Source organism: Acanthochromis polyacanthus, chromosome 4, assembly GCF_021347895.1.
Source record: "Acanthochromis polyacanthus isolate Apoly-LR-REF ecotype Palm Island chromosome 4, KAUST_Apoly_ChrSc, whole genome shotgun sequence".
In the NCBI taxonomy this organism is placed as follows: Eukaryota; Metazoa; Chordata; class Actinopteri; family Pomacentridae; genus Acanthochromis; species Acanthochromis polyacanthus.
In genome coordinates this window covers 12820747-12835408 of record NC_067116.1, presented here as the reverse complement: position 1 = coordinate 12835408, position 14662 = coordinate 12820747, and the positions used below count along the sequence as shown (strand labels likewise).

The window sequence follows — 14662 nt, the reverse complement described above, 5'->3', positions numbered from 1 at the left end:
TCGATTAGAGTGATGATGGGAACTGGTCCTGGTCATGTGGTTCAGTTGTGAGGCATGAAGTCTGAGCCGGCAGGTAAAAAGAGTGCTCTGCTAGTTTTCTGTGATAGCCCTTATTTGTCGTATGTGTGTGTTAAACACACCTGAGCCCCAGTACAGGTGACATCCAGGGAGTGTTCCCATCTCCACCTCCGCTCACTATTCTCATGCCTCTCTGAAGGTAGTATAGATACGTTTAGAGCCCTTAGAAGAAGTATTAAAAAAACCTCTCTCAGTGTGGTTTGAACGAGGATTCATTTGACACAGTTCGCCCAGTTTGTGCTCTCCTTCATAGAACAGGAAGGTCTGTGACAGGAGCCTCCAACACCTGGAGGCAGAGTTTGTGTGATGACCCAAAAAAAAAGACTTGGTCTTAATTAGAAGGACCAAACGTCAGTCTTTAAATTGCTTGAAACCCATTTCATGAGTAGTGGTGTGAACCAAACATTCCCTCTCCAGTTTTTAGTAGTTTTCCCTTAAAGGGCAACTATTCCAGTTATAGAGAAAGCAGTCTGTTTTCTTTAACTTCTTAAAACACATGAATACCTATACTCTACAATGCACAATAACAAAGGCACATACAGGATATTTCCTTTTTGCTACGTGTGCCCACTGCTCCCTTTTTCCATCCAGATAACGTTTTTTTTTTTTGTTTAACCTTCCTACATTTGTGTAACCTGAGTTTTTGTCTCCCTTTTAATCCTGTTTTTCTCACTAAAGCCTGAAACACAGTTGAGAGCAAATGTAAGGAGTTCTCAATTTCTTTCCAGTTTTACTTGAGCTTTTGTGGTTTTCCTTCCACTATCTCTTAGGTGTGAGCTCAAACACCGCTAAAGAGATGGAATTGTCCTAACTAGGTGTGTTCTGTGCATTTTTCTACTTGAACGCAGTCTTATTTTGTTTCAAAATTTATAGAATATGGTGAAAATGCCAACGTGAAATAGACTTTTTGTTGTAGTTGCATTTAGCTAGCAGGATGTTTATGATAGTTAGTTGCATAAAACTCTGTCAGAGCCGCTCATCATGATTACATCATCAACTAATGATCATTTTAATTGTCACTTAATCTACGGATTACTTTCCAAAATAAATGACGAACTGTTTGGTACATGAATGGTCAGAAAATAGTAGAAAATATAATTAATTATTGTTTTTTTGACCAACAGTCAAAAATGTTTAATTTAAAATCTCACAACACAAAGAAAAGCAGCAAATCACCAGAAACTCCCAGATGAAACCAATTCACAAATCTATCCTTTAACCTCTCTGTTCTCATGGAAACATCAGAAGTAGCCCTTCTCTAATTTGCTCATGTGTTTCAGCCTTCAGTCCATGATTGTTTTTATAGCTTAGTTTTGCTTCTGTTTGTCACTGTTTCAGTCTGCCGTTAGCACAGAACGGTGCTGTATTATCTCACATTTTACCGTGAGGGAACGTGTTGTTTTTTTCCAGTTACAAATGGATTGCATGTCGCTGCTGTAGAGCCTGTTGCTTCTGTCAGGCTGTCACTGCTCAGCCTGTCAGGCACCGTTTGAGGTGAGTTTAGGCTCTCTGGGAGAATTAGCTGCGCTTTGCTGCCACCTGCTGCCTCAGCTTCTCCCTCCTCTTCTTCTCCATCAGCCTGGAAAAGTGGAAAAAAAATATCATGTTGCGTGTGACATACAGCTACTATAAGGATTACATCTCTAGCGTTTAATTCAAGATTAAGATACAGCTGCAAAAGACAGGATAGGTACATTTTCCTTCAGTGTCTCAGTTTTGAATTGTTGGTCTTACAGAATATAGCTGTCAACAGGGCCTATAGCTTAACCCTCTGAACCCCAAAACCCACTAGAGAGTGTGAAATGCATGTTATCTTTTCAAAAAACTACCAAAATTACACTATTAATCAGAGGGAAAAACCATAAAAACAGAAAGAATGGTCAGATTTTCAACAGTCCTTGAACTAATCTATGATGACATTTAATTGTCGGGAAAATGAGCCAAATCTAAGATTGTAATGACAACATTTCTCCAATATCAGGTTATTCTACATGTGTCACGGAAACATGGATACAAATAAAAAATGTATAGTGTGAAGCCATTTTTTTCCAGTGTTTCCAACACCTGTGGACACTTGGAAAAATGTCGTATATGTTGATTCTTTAATTTCTTTCTTTTTTTTATTTTTTGGAAAATAAGTAATTAACCCCTTGATGCCTGAATTTATTTACAATTAAATAAAAAACATTTTTTGTGTGTTTTTGTAAAGCTGATGCTAAAGTAAGTGGACATTGTTAATTTATCTATTACACACAGAACAGATGTATAATAATAATAATAATAATAAGAGATATATAATAATTAGGTCGCACTTGACTGGTCCTACGAGAAACCAGTGCTTGCAAAAGGCTCCAATGTTCTTATTGAATATGCACAAACAGGCATTGGAGGATTGGATACGCTGTCTCTGCTGCAGTCTGAATTAAAGTGGTATGTTGCAAACTCACAACAATAGGCGTCAAGGGGTTAAAGAAATTCAACTCATGCCTTCTCTCCTTTATGATTTATGGCATTAGAAGTGTGTGATACTGCACAGAAAACATAGTTGTCTCTCCTTCTATTTATGGTTGTAGAATTTCATATCGTAGTGAAAAATGAACCCACAAGGAGTAAATATGTGACGAGCAAAAAAAAAAACAGAAACTGAGAGTTAAATACTGTCCACCTTTTGCATTTCCAAACATTGTCAACATTGTCTCCTACTATTTCTTCAACACGAACCAAAGGTACCTCACATTTAAAGGGATGTCTGCACAGATCAGTCACTAGATATTTCTTTTCTCTGCCTGTCCTGTGTTGTGTCCTCAGTCACCTGCGGTTGCGAGCCTCCACCAGCTCACTCAGCTGATCCTGAGCCGCTCGTAGCTCCTCCAGACTCTGTTGGTAGCTCATGTCTGCTGAGCCTGACCTCTCCAGGAGAGAAACCTGGTTGGATAGCTCGCTGGTTCGATCCCGCAGCCGCTGGATGGATGTGTATAGGTTCTCGTCGTCTTCCTCCTGTAGTGGCAGTGTGGATGGAGAGAACAGCAGTGACACACGGCATGCGTGGACTACAGCTTAGAGATGGGCTCTATTTTGTACTGACCGTCTAAATTAATGCAAAATGTTGAAAAAAGAGAAAAAGGTCAATGTTTCGCTTTACTTCAAAAAACAGCTAAATGATTTCACAGGAGGAATGACAATAATAATGATAATAAAGATTTCAAATTAACTGAGACATTTACTTTTACAACAAAGCATCCACTGCATGCATGCAGTGGATGCTTTGTTGAAACAACAACTTGTATGATTTGCTTTATTTTAGGTTATAAAGTATTTTAAATGATAGCTGGCTACATTATCCACCTTGAGTCTCAACAGTCTTGAAAACTGAAAACAGCCAGTATAGAAGAGTAACTTTTTAAGTTTGACATAAGATGCAGATTTATCAGCCTTGAAACCAAGGATTAAAAAAAATTATTTTGTATTCGCAAATTGTTACGTTTCAAGAGCAAACCAACCACGAAGGAGTGATATGTGCGGATGTAAAATGTGTGGGGCTCTAGGTGTTAAAGTGGACCTCTGTCCGGTACTGGTGCTGACAGTCAAAGAAATGTTGTTTTCAATGTTAGCTTATACTTTGTCTGTGTCACATATCCTGTCATGCATGTATCCAAATGTGTGTTGTACTTTCCTTGCTTTCCCACCCCTCCCTCTCCTCCCATCCCTCCCCCTTGCCCTCCTCTGTCCCTCTCAACCCGCCCGGCCAGCAGGCAGATGGGTCCCCCCTATATAGAGCCGGGTTCTGCTCGAGGTTTCTTCCCTGTTAAAAGGGTGTTTTTCCTTGCCACTGTCGCCTTTGGGCTTGCTCTGGGGGTCAGGCATATGGGTTCTGTAAAGCATCTTGAGATGATTTGACTGTAATTGATGCTATATAAATAAAATTGAATTGAATTGAATTGTTTATAATAGTGTTTTGGGTTTTTTCAATATACAGAATATTGGACACTCCTGCCAGTGATATAGGTCTTTTATAAATAATTTTGCCAACTGTTATGCAGATCTGGCTACTGGTTTTTATCATAAAACCTGATCAACACAAACCAAACACATACTGAATTCATTTAAAATAATTTTAAAACATCAACCGTGAGATCCATCTCCATATTTTTGTAATTTTTCTAAAAAATACGACCGTTCAAAAGTTTGGGGTCACTTGGAGAATGTCCTTATTTTTGAAGAAAAAAAGTTTTTTCAATGAAGATAACAATAAATTGATCAGACATACAGTCTAGACATTCTGAATGTGGTAAATGATTATTCTAGCTGGAATCAGCTGATTTTAATGGAATATCAGAGGAACATTTGCAGCAACCATCACTCCTGTGTTCTAATGCTACATTGTGTTAGCTAATGCTGTTGAAAAGCTAACTGATGATTAGAAAACCCTTGTGCAGTTATGTTAGCATTTGAATAAAAGTGTGAGTTTTCATGGAAAACAAGAAATTGCCTAGGTGACCCCAAACTTTAGAACGGTAGTGTTTTGTTGCTTTCAACTGTATCTTTGAGACCTGCCACGGCTAGGCATCAGCAACGATCGCCCAGTTTAGTTGGATTTAAATTTAAGAATCAACCATCATTCACAGATTTAATGCTTTAGTTACAGGTACATACTAACTTCTGATAATTTTCTGCTAAGGTTTTGGCTGAATAATAGTTTGTAACACGAGAAGCTGAAAGTCTGCTCACTAATTCATCTGCACTGTTGGTAAGATATTAGGCTGATATTAGCAGACAGAAATTAATTAGCACTGAGAAAAAAAGCACAAATGTAAAGACTGATCTGAGGAGCATCTATACTGAGTAAATACTGTGACCTATCAGCAAAGGTTATGTTTTTATCCATCCTCCAGCAGTGTGGAGGCAAAGTGTTGTTTACCTTTGCATTGACGATTTCTATGTGAACCAGAAGTGATGCCAAATCCAGCTCTTCACTGTAGCTGTTCTTAAGAGGTACACTCCTGTAGCCTGGCAACACACAGCAATAAACAGATTCAACCCAGAATAAAACAAAACATTTTGAAATCAGACGTCTTGAGTGGAGTGGAGTGGTGGAATGCAGTGATCAAGCTCAGTCTCATCCTTGTGTTTGGTGGGAGTTAAAACACTCACCTGTTCGCAGCAGACGCACAGGGTAGGTCGCCTGCGCCAGGAAGTTTGGATCACTGAACATGTCCTCCTCGTACACCATGAAGCGCAGGAAGGAGAAGGTGGGGTTGTGGATGTCGAACACAAACTGCCTCTGCACCCACACAGGATTCAGACCGTTATCAGCTGGGAGGGTCGAGAGGAACACGCAGTTAACATGCAGCAGGAGAACACGAAGCGCTGATGTTTGACACCATCTCTGCCGCTCAGCAGGCGTCTTACCTACGACGTCCGTTTTGCATTTGCAGCTGTCGTAGTCGGCTCCACAGATTTCCACCTCCACAAAGGGACAGACGATGCTGCGCCCATTTTTAGGCAAATGGCGAGCTCCCAGCACCTGATACAGGAGACAGAGCAGGAAGATTTGACAAAGTGGAAGAAGATGGTATGGATGGATACTGGATTACTGCAGTAATACTGAGCTGTAATACAGATAAGCTCCTGAGCAAATTACTACAAGTGACATGTTGTTTTTGCTTTCTGTAATCAAACTCCTTGGATGATAGTCATGATGCTGGTCATAGTTAATCTGACCTGTAATTGGATGGTGATTGGCTCCACATGCAGCGTGTCCTTGTCAAAAGGGTCAAAGGCATCGTCCCTCATGATGTCAGGCTGGGGAACGTAGCCGCTGCCACCTCCGAGCATGAACAAGGCCTGGTTTAGCTGCATGGGTTTATCTACAAGTAGACATACATTATTTGTATAAGCATAGGTATTCACAGCTAACACAGTCAGTGATAGGAGTCTAACCAACACACAGAGTTGTGTACTTCACAGGACCCGAAGAGAAATCCTCCTAAAATGACATAAGCTATGTGACCTAGAATGTAATTTTAAATTGTCATTTCTGTCTTGTTTAATCTGTATGTTCTTCATGTTGTCTTGAAAAAAACCCACCAAAATGACACCATTGATCAGATCCAGAAACTGCAAAAGCACAACAAAGAGTTGGATTCTGAACCTTTCAGTGGTCCTCAACTACTCATGTGTGTTATGCTATTCAGAACAAAAATCTAAAAAAAAAAAAGAAAAAGAAAACTGTCACAATTATAAACAAGAAAAACACTCAGACAATACTTCACCAAGGCTGCTCAGTTGTATCATTTCCAAGGTTGAAATCTTGAAAAAAATTGTGGCAGGAATCACAGCAATAACGAATGTGTCCATCTAATATAGATGTACCCACAAACAAATGGCCTTGCACTGAACACAGGCGTGTTATGCATGTTTACGTTATGTACGGATACCAAATCACATGACCTAAATATGCAGCGGGTGACGGGAATTGATGGTCTGGGAAACACCCCCACAATTTAATCAGTTGTTCTTTGTATCATTTCCGATGGATAAATCCCGATTAGTCCACAGTGGTGGATTTGCAGTAGGATTGCAATCATGTGATCGTCAGCAGGCAGCTGACGTAGCGTTCACTTGTTGTCATAGTTGCAGTGACGCCATGCTACTATCTTGCAATGATACAGAAATCTTGAAGAAATCCATGGATCCAGACTATAAACTGCATCACTGCCAAAATCTTATCACTTGTTCCTTGTGTCATTTCTGACCTTCCCTGAAAATTTCATATAAATTTGTTAGTCCTTTTTTGAGTAATGACGTGAACAATTAGACAGACAGACAGACAGACAGACAGACAGACAGACAGACAGACAGACAGACGTATGATGGGACTTTTTGGCTGAACTGCAGGTTGTATTTAACCAGAGCAGATAAGAGACATGTAGCTAAAAATCTATAGTATGTAGCATTTCGTTCCAGTATTGGCAACATCTGTGGGCCCTTGGAAACATGTTCAAGATGTTAAATCCAGTTTTTTAAAATGTTGTACAATAAAAAAATCTAAAATATTCCACTTAAGTTTTATCTGTCTTCAAGATCTACAGCATTATTATTTTGTCACCATGTGAACAGAAAGTTTGTCTCCTAAACTTACTCATCACACTCACACACTGACCTGGAGTCTGGAAATTAAGTGCGACCAGCTGGGAGCCACAGAGCCACATGGGCAGCGGGTCGTAGTTGGATGAGTCCAGCCTCTGTCCTCTGGGGTAAACTCTGGAAAGCTGACGGCGGTTGTATTGCAGGAAGCGCTTTCCTTTGCTGCGAGTTGCAAACTTCTCTGCCTTCGTCTCTGGGAACGAAGACATGTCCCGGTAACATGCCCGCTCTGTCCCGATCTCTGCAAACAACAGCAGAGGAAATGAGACCCCAGTACATACAAAAGATGTCAACAAAGTGAAAGAGAAACGGGAGGAGTTTGATCCTCACTGTCTTCGTTGAAGGGAACAGGTCTGCAGTAAACCACAAGCTCAGAAAGCTCCACTGCGATCTTCTTCCTCCTCTCCATCTGTTTCTCCTCCTGCATCTGTTACCATGGAGATTAGACAACCACATCATGACATCAGACATGATAACAATTATAAACTAATTGTAAAGTGGGGCTCCAGTACAGCCAGGCAGAAATGAGGAAGTCTCTTGGATGTGAGGTGAAATGTTTTCCATAATCAAAAAGCATTCTGAAGCACCATAAATTACCATGAGAAAGAGGACTGAAAGTCTACACAACCACCTTCCTGCAGGTGAGTTAGCATTTCAGTAACCAAGTAAAGCTAATAAAAGTAAAATCCTTGCAAAAGGTGAAGCGATTGCTCAAAGCTAAAAAGTCTAACGGATGTGTTGGTCTGTCTGTGTTGTGCAGCGTCACACTGACCCGAGCATCGGCGTTCTGTGCAGCCTCTCTGATCTTGCTGACCCAGCTGGTGAGATCCTCCAGACTGTCAGCCGCCACATCCAGAGTCTGGACCGGGTGAGAGGAGAGGTGCTGGGAGTGGATGGTGAACACAAAGGGCCGCGAATTCTTCCCGTCTTTATGCACCACTGGATGGATCAATGGAGGAGTGACAGGTAGTTTAATGTGACAAATTGGTTACACAACACCGTAGCTCTACAATTACAGCTATTTAAAAAAAAAAGAATTAGTGAGGATTTCTACCACTGAATTTTTGCACCCAGGGGAAATCCTGAGATAGTCTCGGGGACCCAAAGCAATTACATGTACAAATCTTTTGCATTGTTCTGCAAAGTAAACTGAAGTTGTGAGTCAGTGCTAAATGTGTTGTTCAAACACCAACCTGGACCAAAGTCACTGGATGTGCAATTGAGAACAGATCGCTTGTATGAAAAATGCTAAACGTTAAAATTATATTTATCAAATATGACAATTTACTGTGGAAATATTTTACAGATTGGATATATTGTAGAAGATCCCATTTGGTGCCTCAGCCTGGGCCTGGGATCTTTCTGCATGGAGTTTGCATGTTCTCCCTGAGCACCATGGGTTTTCTCCAGTTTCCTCCCACTGTCCAAAAACATGCTGAGTTTAATTGTTAACCCAAAATTGTCCATAGCTGTGAATGTGAGTGTGATTGTCTGTCTCCATATGTATCCCTGGTAAAGACTGGTGACCTGTCCAGGTGTCTCCTGCCTTCACCCTAAGTCAGCTGGAATAGACTCGAACCCCTCTCTGACCCTAATTAGGATTAAGTGGTGTCTAGAAAATGGATGGATGGAAATATTGTTTGACAGTTCCAAAACAGAGGATTCAATTCTTCTGCTTTGCTTTTACATGTTCAGCTTAAAATGCATCATTTAGATCTACAGGTAGCTGATCACACTTAGAGAACTGGGTCATTAACTGTCCCTCAGCCCCTTTCTAATTACTTCTATGTATCTAGTAAAACAGCATCACTTCTATTTTGAGAAAGTCCGTTTACTCACCAACGTGGCAGGTGGGTACATCAATGAAGCCTTTGAGGAAAGTACCCAGAGGACTGTTCTCTGTGGACTGAAACAACACAAAATAAGAACACACATTGTTAAAATAATCTGATGCAATAAATGCATGACAATCTTTTGACGGTCGTGTGTGAAACAGAGCTCACTGCTTCATCCAGTTCTCTGGTGGGAGAGCTGGGCACCTCCTCCACGTAGTTTGCAGGGAACCACAGTTGCTTCTTTCCTCCGTAGTCGCCTCGCCACCTAAACACAACACACACTTCAATGATGGGCTTATACACAACACATATGAGAGGAAGCCAAATGTGCACTGAGCAGCACCCACCAGCCGCCCTCCTGCTTGTCCACATTGAGGATGAGCGCCTGTTTGGGGAAACACAGCTCGTCTTCTCTCTGAGCTCGATAGTCATACAGAGCTTTGACCGTACACTGAAACACACGGCAGCAAGGAACAGCATTAGAGGTGGAGAAAGAAAAAAAAAGTTAAATCTCTGAAAATATTTTGTTATATTATGACGTCTCCTTGTTCCCTTGCTTGTGTCTCATCCTATAATCTCAGTCCTAACACCTTCCTGCTCAGGGACAGCGGTTGTAAATTAGCAATGCTAATTCTGGCCCAGTGGTCGTGTTGTGTTGAGTCACTGTAAATAAACTACAGTAAACTGTGCCAGCAGAGAAGAATGTCACTTTATGATGACAACACAGCTATCAGTAAGCAGCAGCTAACAGATTTCTAATACAGTGTGGTATTTTATGTGTCCATATGTGAGACATGCTTCATGTGTTACTGAGCTCAGAACAGCATTTACACAATCAGTGGGTTTTACAAGCTGCCACGTGGGGATGCCAAAGTTACTTGAAAATTTTAACAAACTGCATTTCCACACTCTCAGAGCCAGAGTGCAGGATTTGTACATATTCTGTTGTGAACTAAAGTTTACACACACTTGTAAAGACCACGCATATGAGGCCAGTCTTGACTTTCCAATGACTCCTATAATTCAGAATTTTCTATGATGAAATAAGTGAAAGACATATCTTTGTCACACACACAAAAAAATGAATTCAAAAAACATCCAGCAAATTTTGACATATTTCCAGAAGACCTATAATAAATCTGTGAAAGAACCGAAATGCATCATTGTTTGTTGTGACAAAGACACGAGCTTCAATGATTCCATCCTAGAAATGTAAGAGTTACAGGAGTAGTTGGAAACTGGGGATTGCCATGATATACATGTTCTTTGCAAGTGTCCAACTGTAAATATGGAGCTACATCAATCTATGAGGACAGATGAAACAAACCAAAGACAAATTTTAGGCATGCCTTGAGGACATAAAGGTCTGTAACTTCCTTCTAAGTTCAAACAAGCTCACGGTGCTGTCTTTGAACATGGAGAATTGGTGGCAGTGAGGAGGTTAGAAATGTTATACAAATGTTTTAATCACACATTGACAGTGTTTATGTAATCAAGCTCACTGCTGAAGGAGGGGAGCCAAAGGTTTGGCACTAGAGGCTTAAACTGTTGCTAATTCCATCTTTCCTCTGTCCCTCTCACCCTGCCTTCACCCTGAGTCAGCTGGGATAGTTTCCAGTCCCCCGCGGCCCGAATGAGGATTAAGTGTTTTTTCTCTTTCACAGCTTTCCTCTTTCCTTAAATTTCAGGTTTCATATTTTGCCTTTTCCCCTCTTCTTTAAATATTTTGAGAGCACAAACAAATCCCTTGAATAACACCCATGCAAAACTCTTCCTTTTCACCATTACTTACTGTCAGTGAATTAAATAAGTTCACTGAACTCCCAAAACTTTGGCTCAAAAAACAAATATTTACTGTACTTTGTACTTATGCTGCTACTGCAAAGAGTTGTGTACTTCTGACTTTTGCTGATGATTAGAGAATCGTATTTCAATAATAGCAAAACAGAGAATTAAATATTGCAAACTTTCACTAAATTCTACAGTAAAGATGTTATAATTAGGGCTGCAGCTATCGATTAGTTTAGCAGTCCAGTATTCTATTGATTATTCTGCCGATTAATCAAGCAATTGGGTTCTGCGCTGGGCATCAAAAGTAGAAGTTAGCGTGCTGTGCAACAGAAATAACCGTCCTGGTGGAACACGGCGGTCATCTGCGGTGTATTGTACATATGTAGTATAGTACAGGGGTATTCAACTAAAACTGAAGCCATGGAAACCCGACATGTAATTAGTTGGTGATGCAGAAATCTTATAAATCTGTTTTTATGTTTGGTCCGTTTAAACTGCTGGTACTGCAGCTGGTAAGAAAACTTTAACAAAATGTGTTCATTAGTATTTACTACAAAGAATATTCAATTAGTAACATTAGTTTCACTTTGATTTGGCCACAAGTTAAAAGGTCGGTAGTTAGCATCATCGCCTTGCAGCTAGAAGATCCCCGGTTCAAATCCCGGCCTGGGCCTGAGATCTTTCTGCATGGAGTTTGTATGTTCTCCCTGTACATGCAGGGGTTTTCTCCAGGTACTCTGGCTTCCTCCCACATTCCAAAAACATGCTAAGGTTAACTGATAATTCCAAATTGCCTGTACATGTGATTGTGAGTGTGACTGTTTGTCTCTGTGTGTGGCTCTGCGATGGACTGCTGATCTGTCTTCACCCTGAGTCAGCCAGGATCCTAGTGAGGATTGAGCAGTGTATGGATAATGGGTAGATGGATAGGTGCTGGAACCTTACTTGGACTGCGGTCCACCAGTTATTGACCGGGGGTCTAGTATGTCATGGATTAAAGGAAGCGTGATTAAACTGGAAATCTACAGGACACCATGAGGGTGTGTTTAGTCTGACTCACCCGTGCTGTGGGCATCTTATTGGCCTCCACATAGAAATGAGGAGTGCGGACCTCATATAGTGCCCCATAGTCAAGCTCCTGAGAAAACAAAGTAAAGAATGGTGGCTACTTCCTTTGAAAAGTCAGACTTAAGTTAAATTCATTCTGAATGAGTAGTGTATGTATTGAATAAAATGACATTTGAAGTGATTCGTTTGGAGCGAGGACTAACCGTGGTGCCCATCCTGTCCAGAGTGTCCTCATTGATGGGGTAGCGGAGCCTCATCTTGCGGTACAGAGGATGTTTCTCGTAGTAGTTCACCAGATCCACCAGGCTCTCAAACTCTGCCGAGCTGCCCAACATGAAGAGACGCCCTTCCTGCTGGATACGGCAGTGTTTGATCTTACCCTCCGCCCTGGACACAAGCACAGAAAAATAATTAGCTACAGAAAAAGTAGACACAAAACTCTGAGCAGCAAACAGATGGGTTCATGCTGTCATCTCTGAGTGTGTGTTGCCATGCTACCTGAAGGAGATGGCGTAGGAGTTGTGTTCACTGCGTTTGCGCACCAAGAAAGCTCCGTCTCTGGGCACACGCATCAGCATGTGTTCAGCCTGAACACGGGACAGACTGGAGTGAAACCACCTGGACAACAGGAAACCTCCCTTTAACAAACTAATACCATCAATGCCAACTTTATTTAGTAAAAAATTCCCAAAGACAAATTCATGATGTGGTTTACAGATTTTCTCTACAGGAGGTGGAGTGACACTTTTTCCACGCTGGTCAGTGGTTTTGATCTGGTTAAGAGCGTATGTGGGTAATGTTGCACCCCTACCTCTCATAAAAGGTCATCAATCATCCTATTTTGTTGTATAAATCTCTACCATGGACATAGAACATGCAAAAAGCTGCATTCATGGGAACCAGAACAAGTGGAAATAAACTGGTTTTATCCTTGATGTACAAATATGAGGTACATGTACTTTACTGTACTTTTTTGCAAGTCAGATTTACATTATTATTGTACTTTCTACTTCACTGCATGCATTTGACCATTATAGTAACATCACAATTTGAATTATTGCATAGAAAACTAAAATATTATAAAATGTGTTTCTTTGTTCTAGGTTAAAATACTAAACTGGATATACAAGTATAGCTGAAAAGACTCAGCCTGAATTCAGATTTATGCAGACTGAAGCTATGGTTCATTTTTTTCTTCTTTGCTTTTTGCAAAAAGCAAAGAAAAGCTTCTCACAGACTTGGATTAGTCGCTTTTCATTTTGCTGTGTTTTAACAATTTTGTGGTTTGGATTGCGGATTGGACAGGACAAGCCTTGTAAAGCTGTCACATCGCATCCAGAGTAACAGTGACGTCCATGTTTTACTTATTTCTAAAGCTTTAAAGAGCAAACAATCTGTTGAGAATATACAGCAATTAAGAGATCTATCCATAATGAAAGCAGCTGCAACAGTTGCAGCCTGGTTAGAAAAAAAAAGGAAAATGTGGTTTACACATTAATGCATCTATAATAATTAATAATAATTACATTTTCCAGACTATGCTGACAAGCATTTACTTAACTAACATTCGTACAGCAGGGTTTGTACTTGTTGTGAAGTATTTACACAGTTCGGTGTTAATACTTTTAGAGGATTGCCTCCTTTCCTCCACCAGTGAAGCTTTTTTTTTAAATCAGTCACTCACTCTCTGCTCTCGTGTGCGTTGGGTTGAGGAACAGGGCTGCCCAGCCTCATCTCAAACTCATTGCAGCGGAGCGGTGTGTCTCTGTAGTGGCAGATGAGGCGATAGAGGCTGTCAAACACCAGGTTGTCAGTCAGGTAGAAGCGGGTGGAGCCAGATTCCTGGCGTGAATGAATCCTGCAGTGCTGGACTCGACCAGAGCGCCTGGAGGAGCAGCACCAGAGTCAGTACCAGGATTTGAACAACTCAGCAAGAAAAGAAACATTTCTCACATTACTGTCACCAAATCAAGTAAGTTATGTTAGGAGATATTTAAAGCTTAACACAAGCTACTCCATTTAGTTTTTTGTTCTTCTTTCGTTTTAGCAATTTGTCTGTACATAAAATTTGGAGTGATACTGTGATCATGATGAAGGTGTAATTTATGCATGAGAAAGCAAAATATTTCACAAAAAAGACATTTTCATTGAGTCAAAGGTCAGGTTTCTTGTCTCAGTTCTAAATATTTGCTAAATAAAATATACTTTAAAAATTGTTCTTAGTACTTCTTACAGAAAACACACTGACCAGAAAGAGAGGGTGTAGTCTCCAACAAAAGTCTCACTCTCCCGAACCAGAAAGGTGCCATCTTTAGCCCCGCTCTCACAGTACTCCTGCAGGAGCTTCTCAGCCACCTGCCGACCATCACGACCTCCACCCAGCTTCCCATGGAACCAGCGCTCTGCACAGTGCTGCTCGTTGTTGTTGCATTCCTGATGAATTACAGGGGAGAGTGCATGAAAAGACATATGTTATTCAACAAACAAACATTATGTGCATCATGTTGAATGTGTGCTAGGAATTTGTTTTCAGGCAGCTTTGTCTGGTCATTTTTTGTGCGTATTGAGGACTTCTATGACCTTTTACTGCTATGTTCACTTTCCCTCCACTTACATCATTTTGTTGTCAGAATTTACTACAAACCCTGTATCAAATGAAGTATAAGAAATACCCAGGTGAAGAATGATGCTTCACAAATTTCAAGGTATTAAAAACAATGAACACAAGGACAGTCTCTGAGGTC

General features: G+C 40.7%; 1 protein-coding gene across 1 annotated transcript in view; it reads right to left on the bottom strand.

Annotated features, from left to right (window-relative positions):
* Positions 1-642: 642 nt before the first annotated feature.
* The window catches only part of LOC110955651 (1-phosphatidylinositol 4,5-bisphosphate phosphodiesterase gamma-1-like), a 57338-nt gene continuing 43318 nt past the window's right edge, over positions 643-14662 (bottom strand). Inside the window, exons 16-32 of the mRNA XM_022200730.2 lie at positions 14167-14351; positions 13603-13803; positions 12417-12536; positions 12122-12305; positions 11911-11988; positions 9407-9510; positions 9228-9324; positions 9064-9130; positions 7997-8163; positions 7555-7651; positions 7241-7465; positions 5800-5945; positions 5488-5602; positions 5230-5391; positions 4997-5085; positions 2891-3075; positions 643-1657 (exon numbers count right to left, since the gene is read on the bottom strand). Of these exons, the coding sequence (XP_022056422.1) occupies positions 1597-1657; positions 2891-3075; positions 4997-5085; positions 5230-5391; positions 5488-5602; positions 5800-5945; positions 7241-7465; positions 7555-7651; positions 7997-8163; positions 9064-9130; positions 9228-9324; positions 9407-9510; positions 11911-11988; positions 12122-12305; positions 12417-12536; positions 13603-13803; positions 14167-14351 (2283 nt within the window). The 3' untranslated portion in view covers positions 643-1596. The remainder of the gene's footprint in view (positions 1658-2890; positions 3076-4996; positions 5086-5229; positions 5392-5487; positions 5603-5799; positions 5946-7240; positions 7466-7554; positions 7652-7996; positions 8164-9063; positions 9131-9227; positions 9325-9406; positions 9511-11910; positions 11989-12121; positions 12306-12416; positions 12537-13602; positions 13804-14166; positions 14352-14662) is intronic.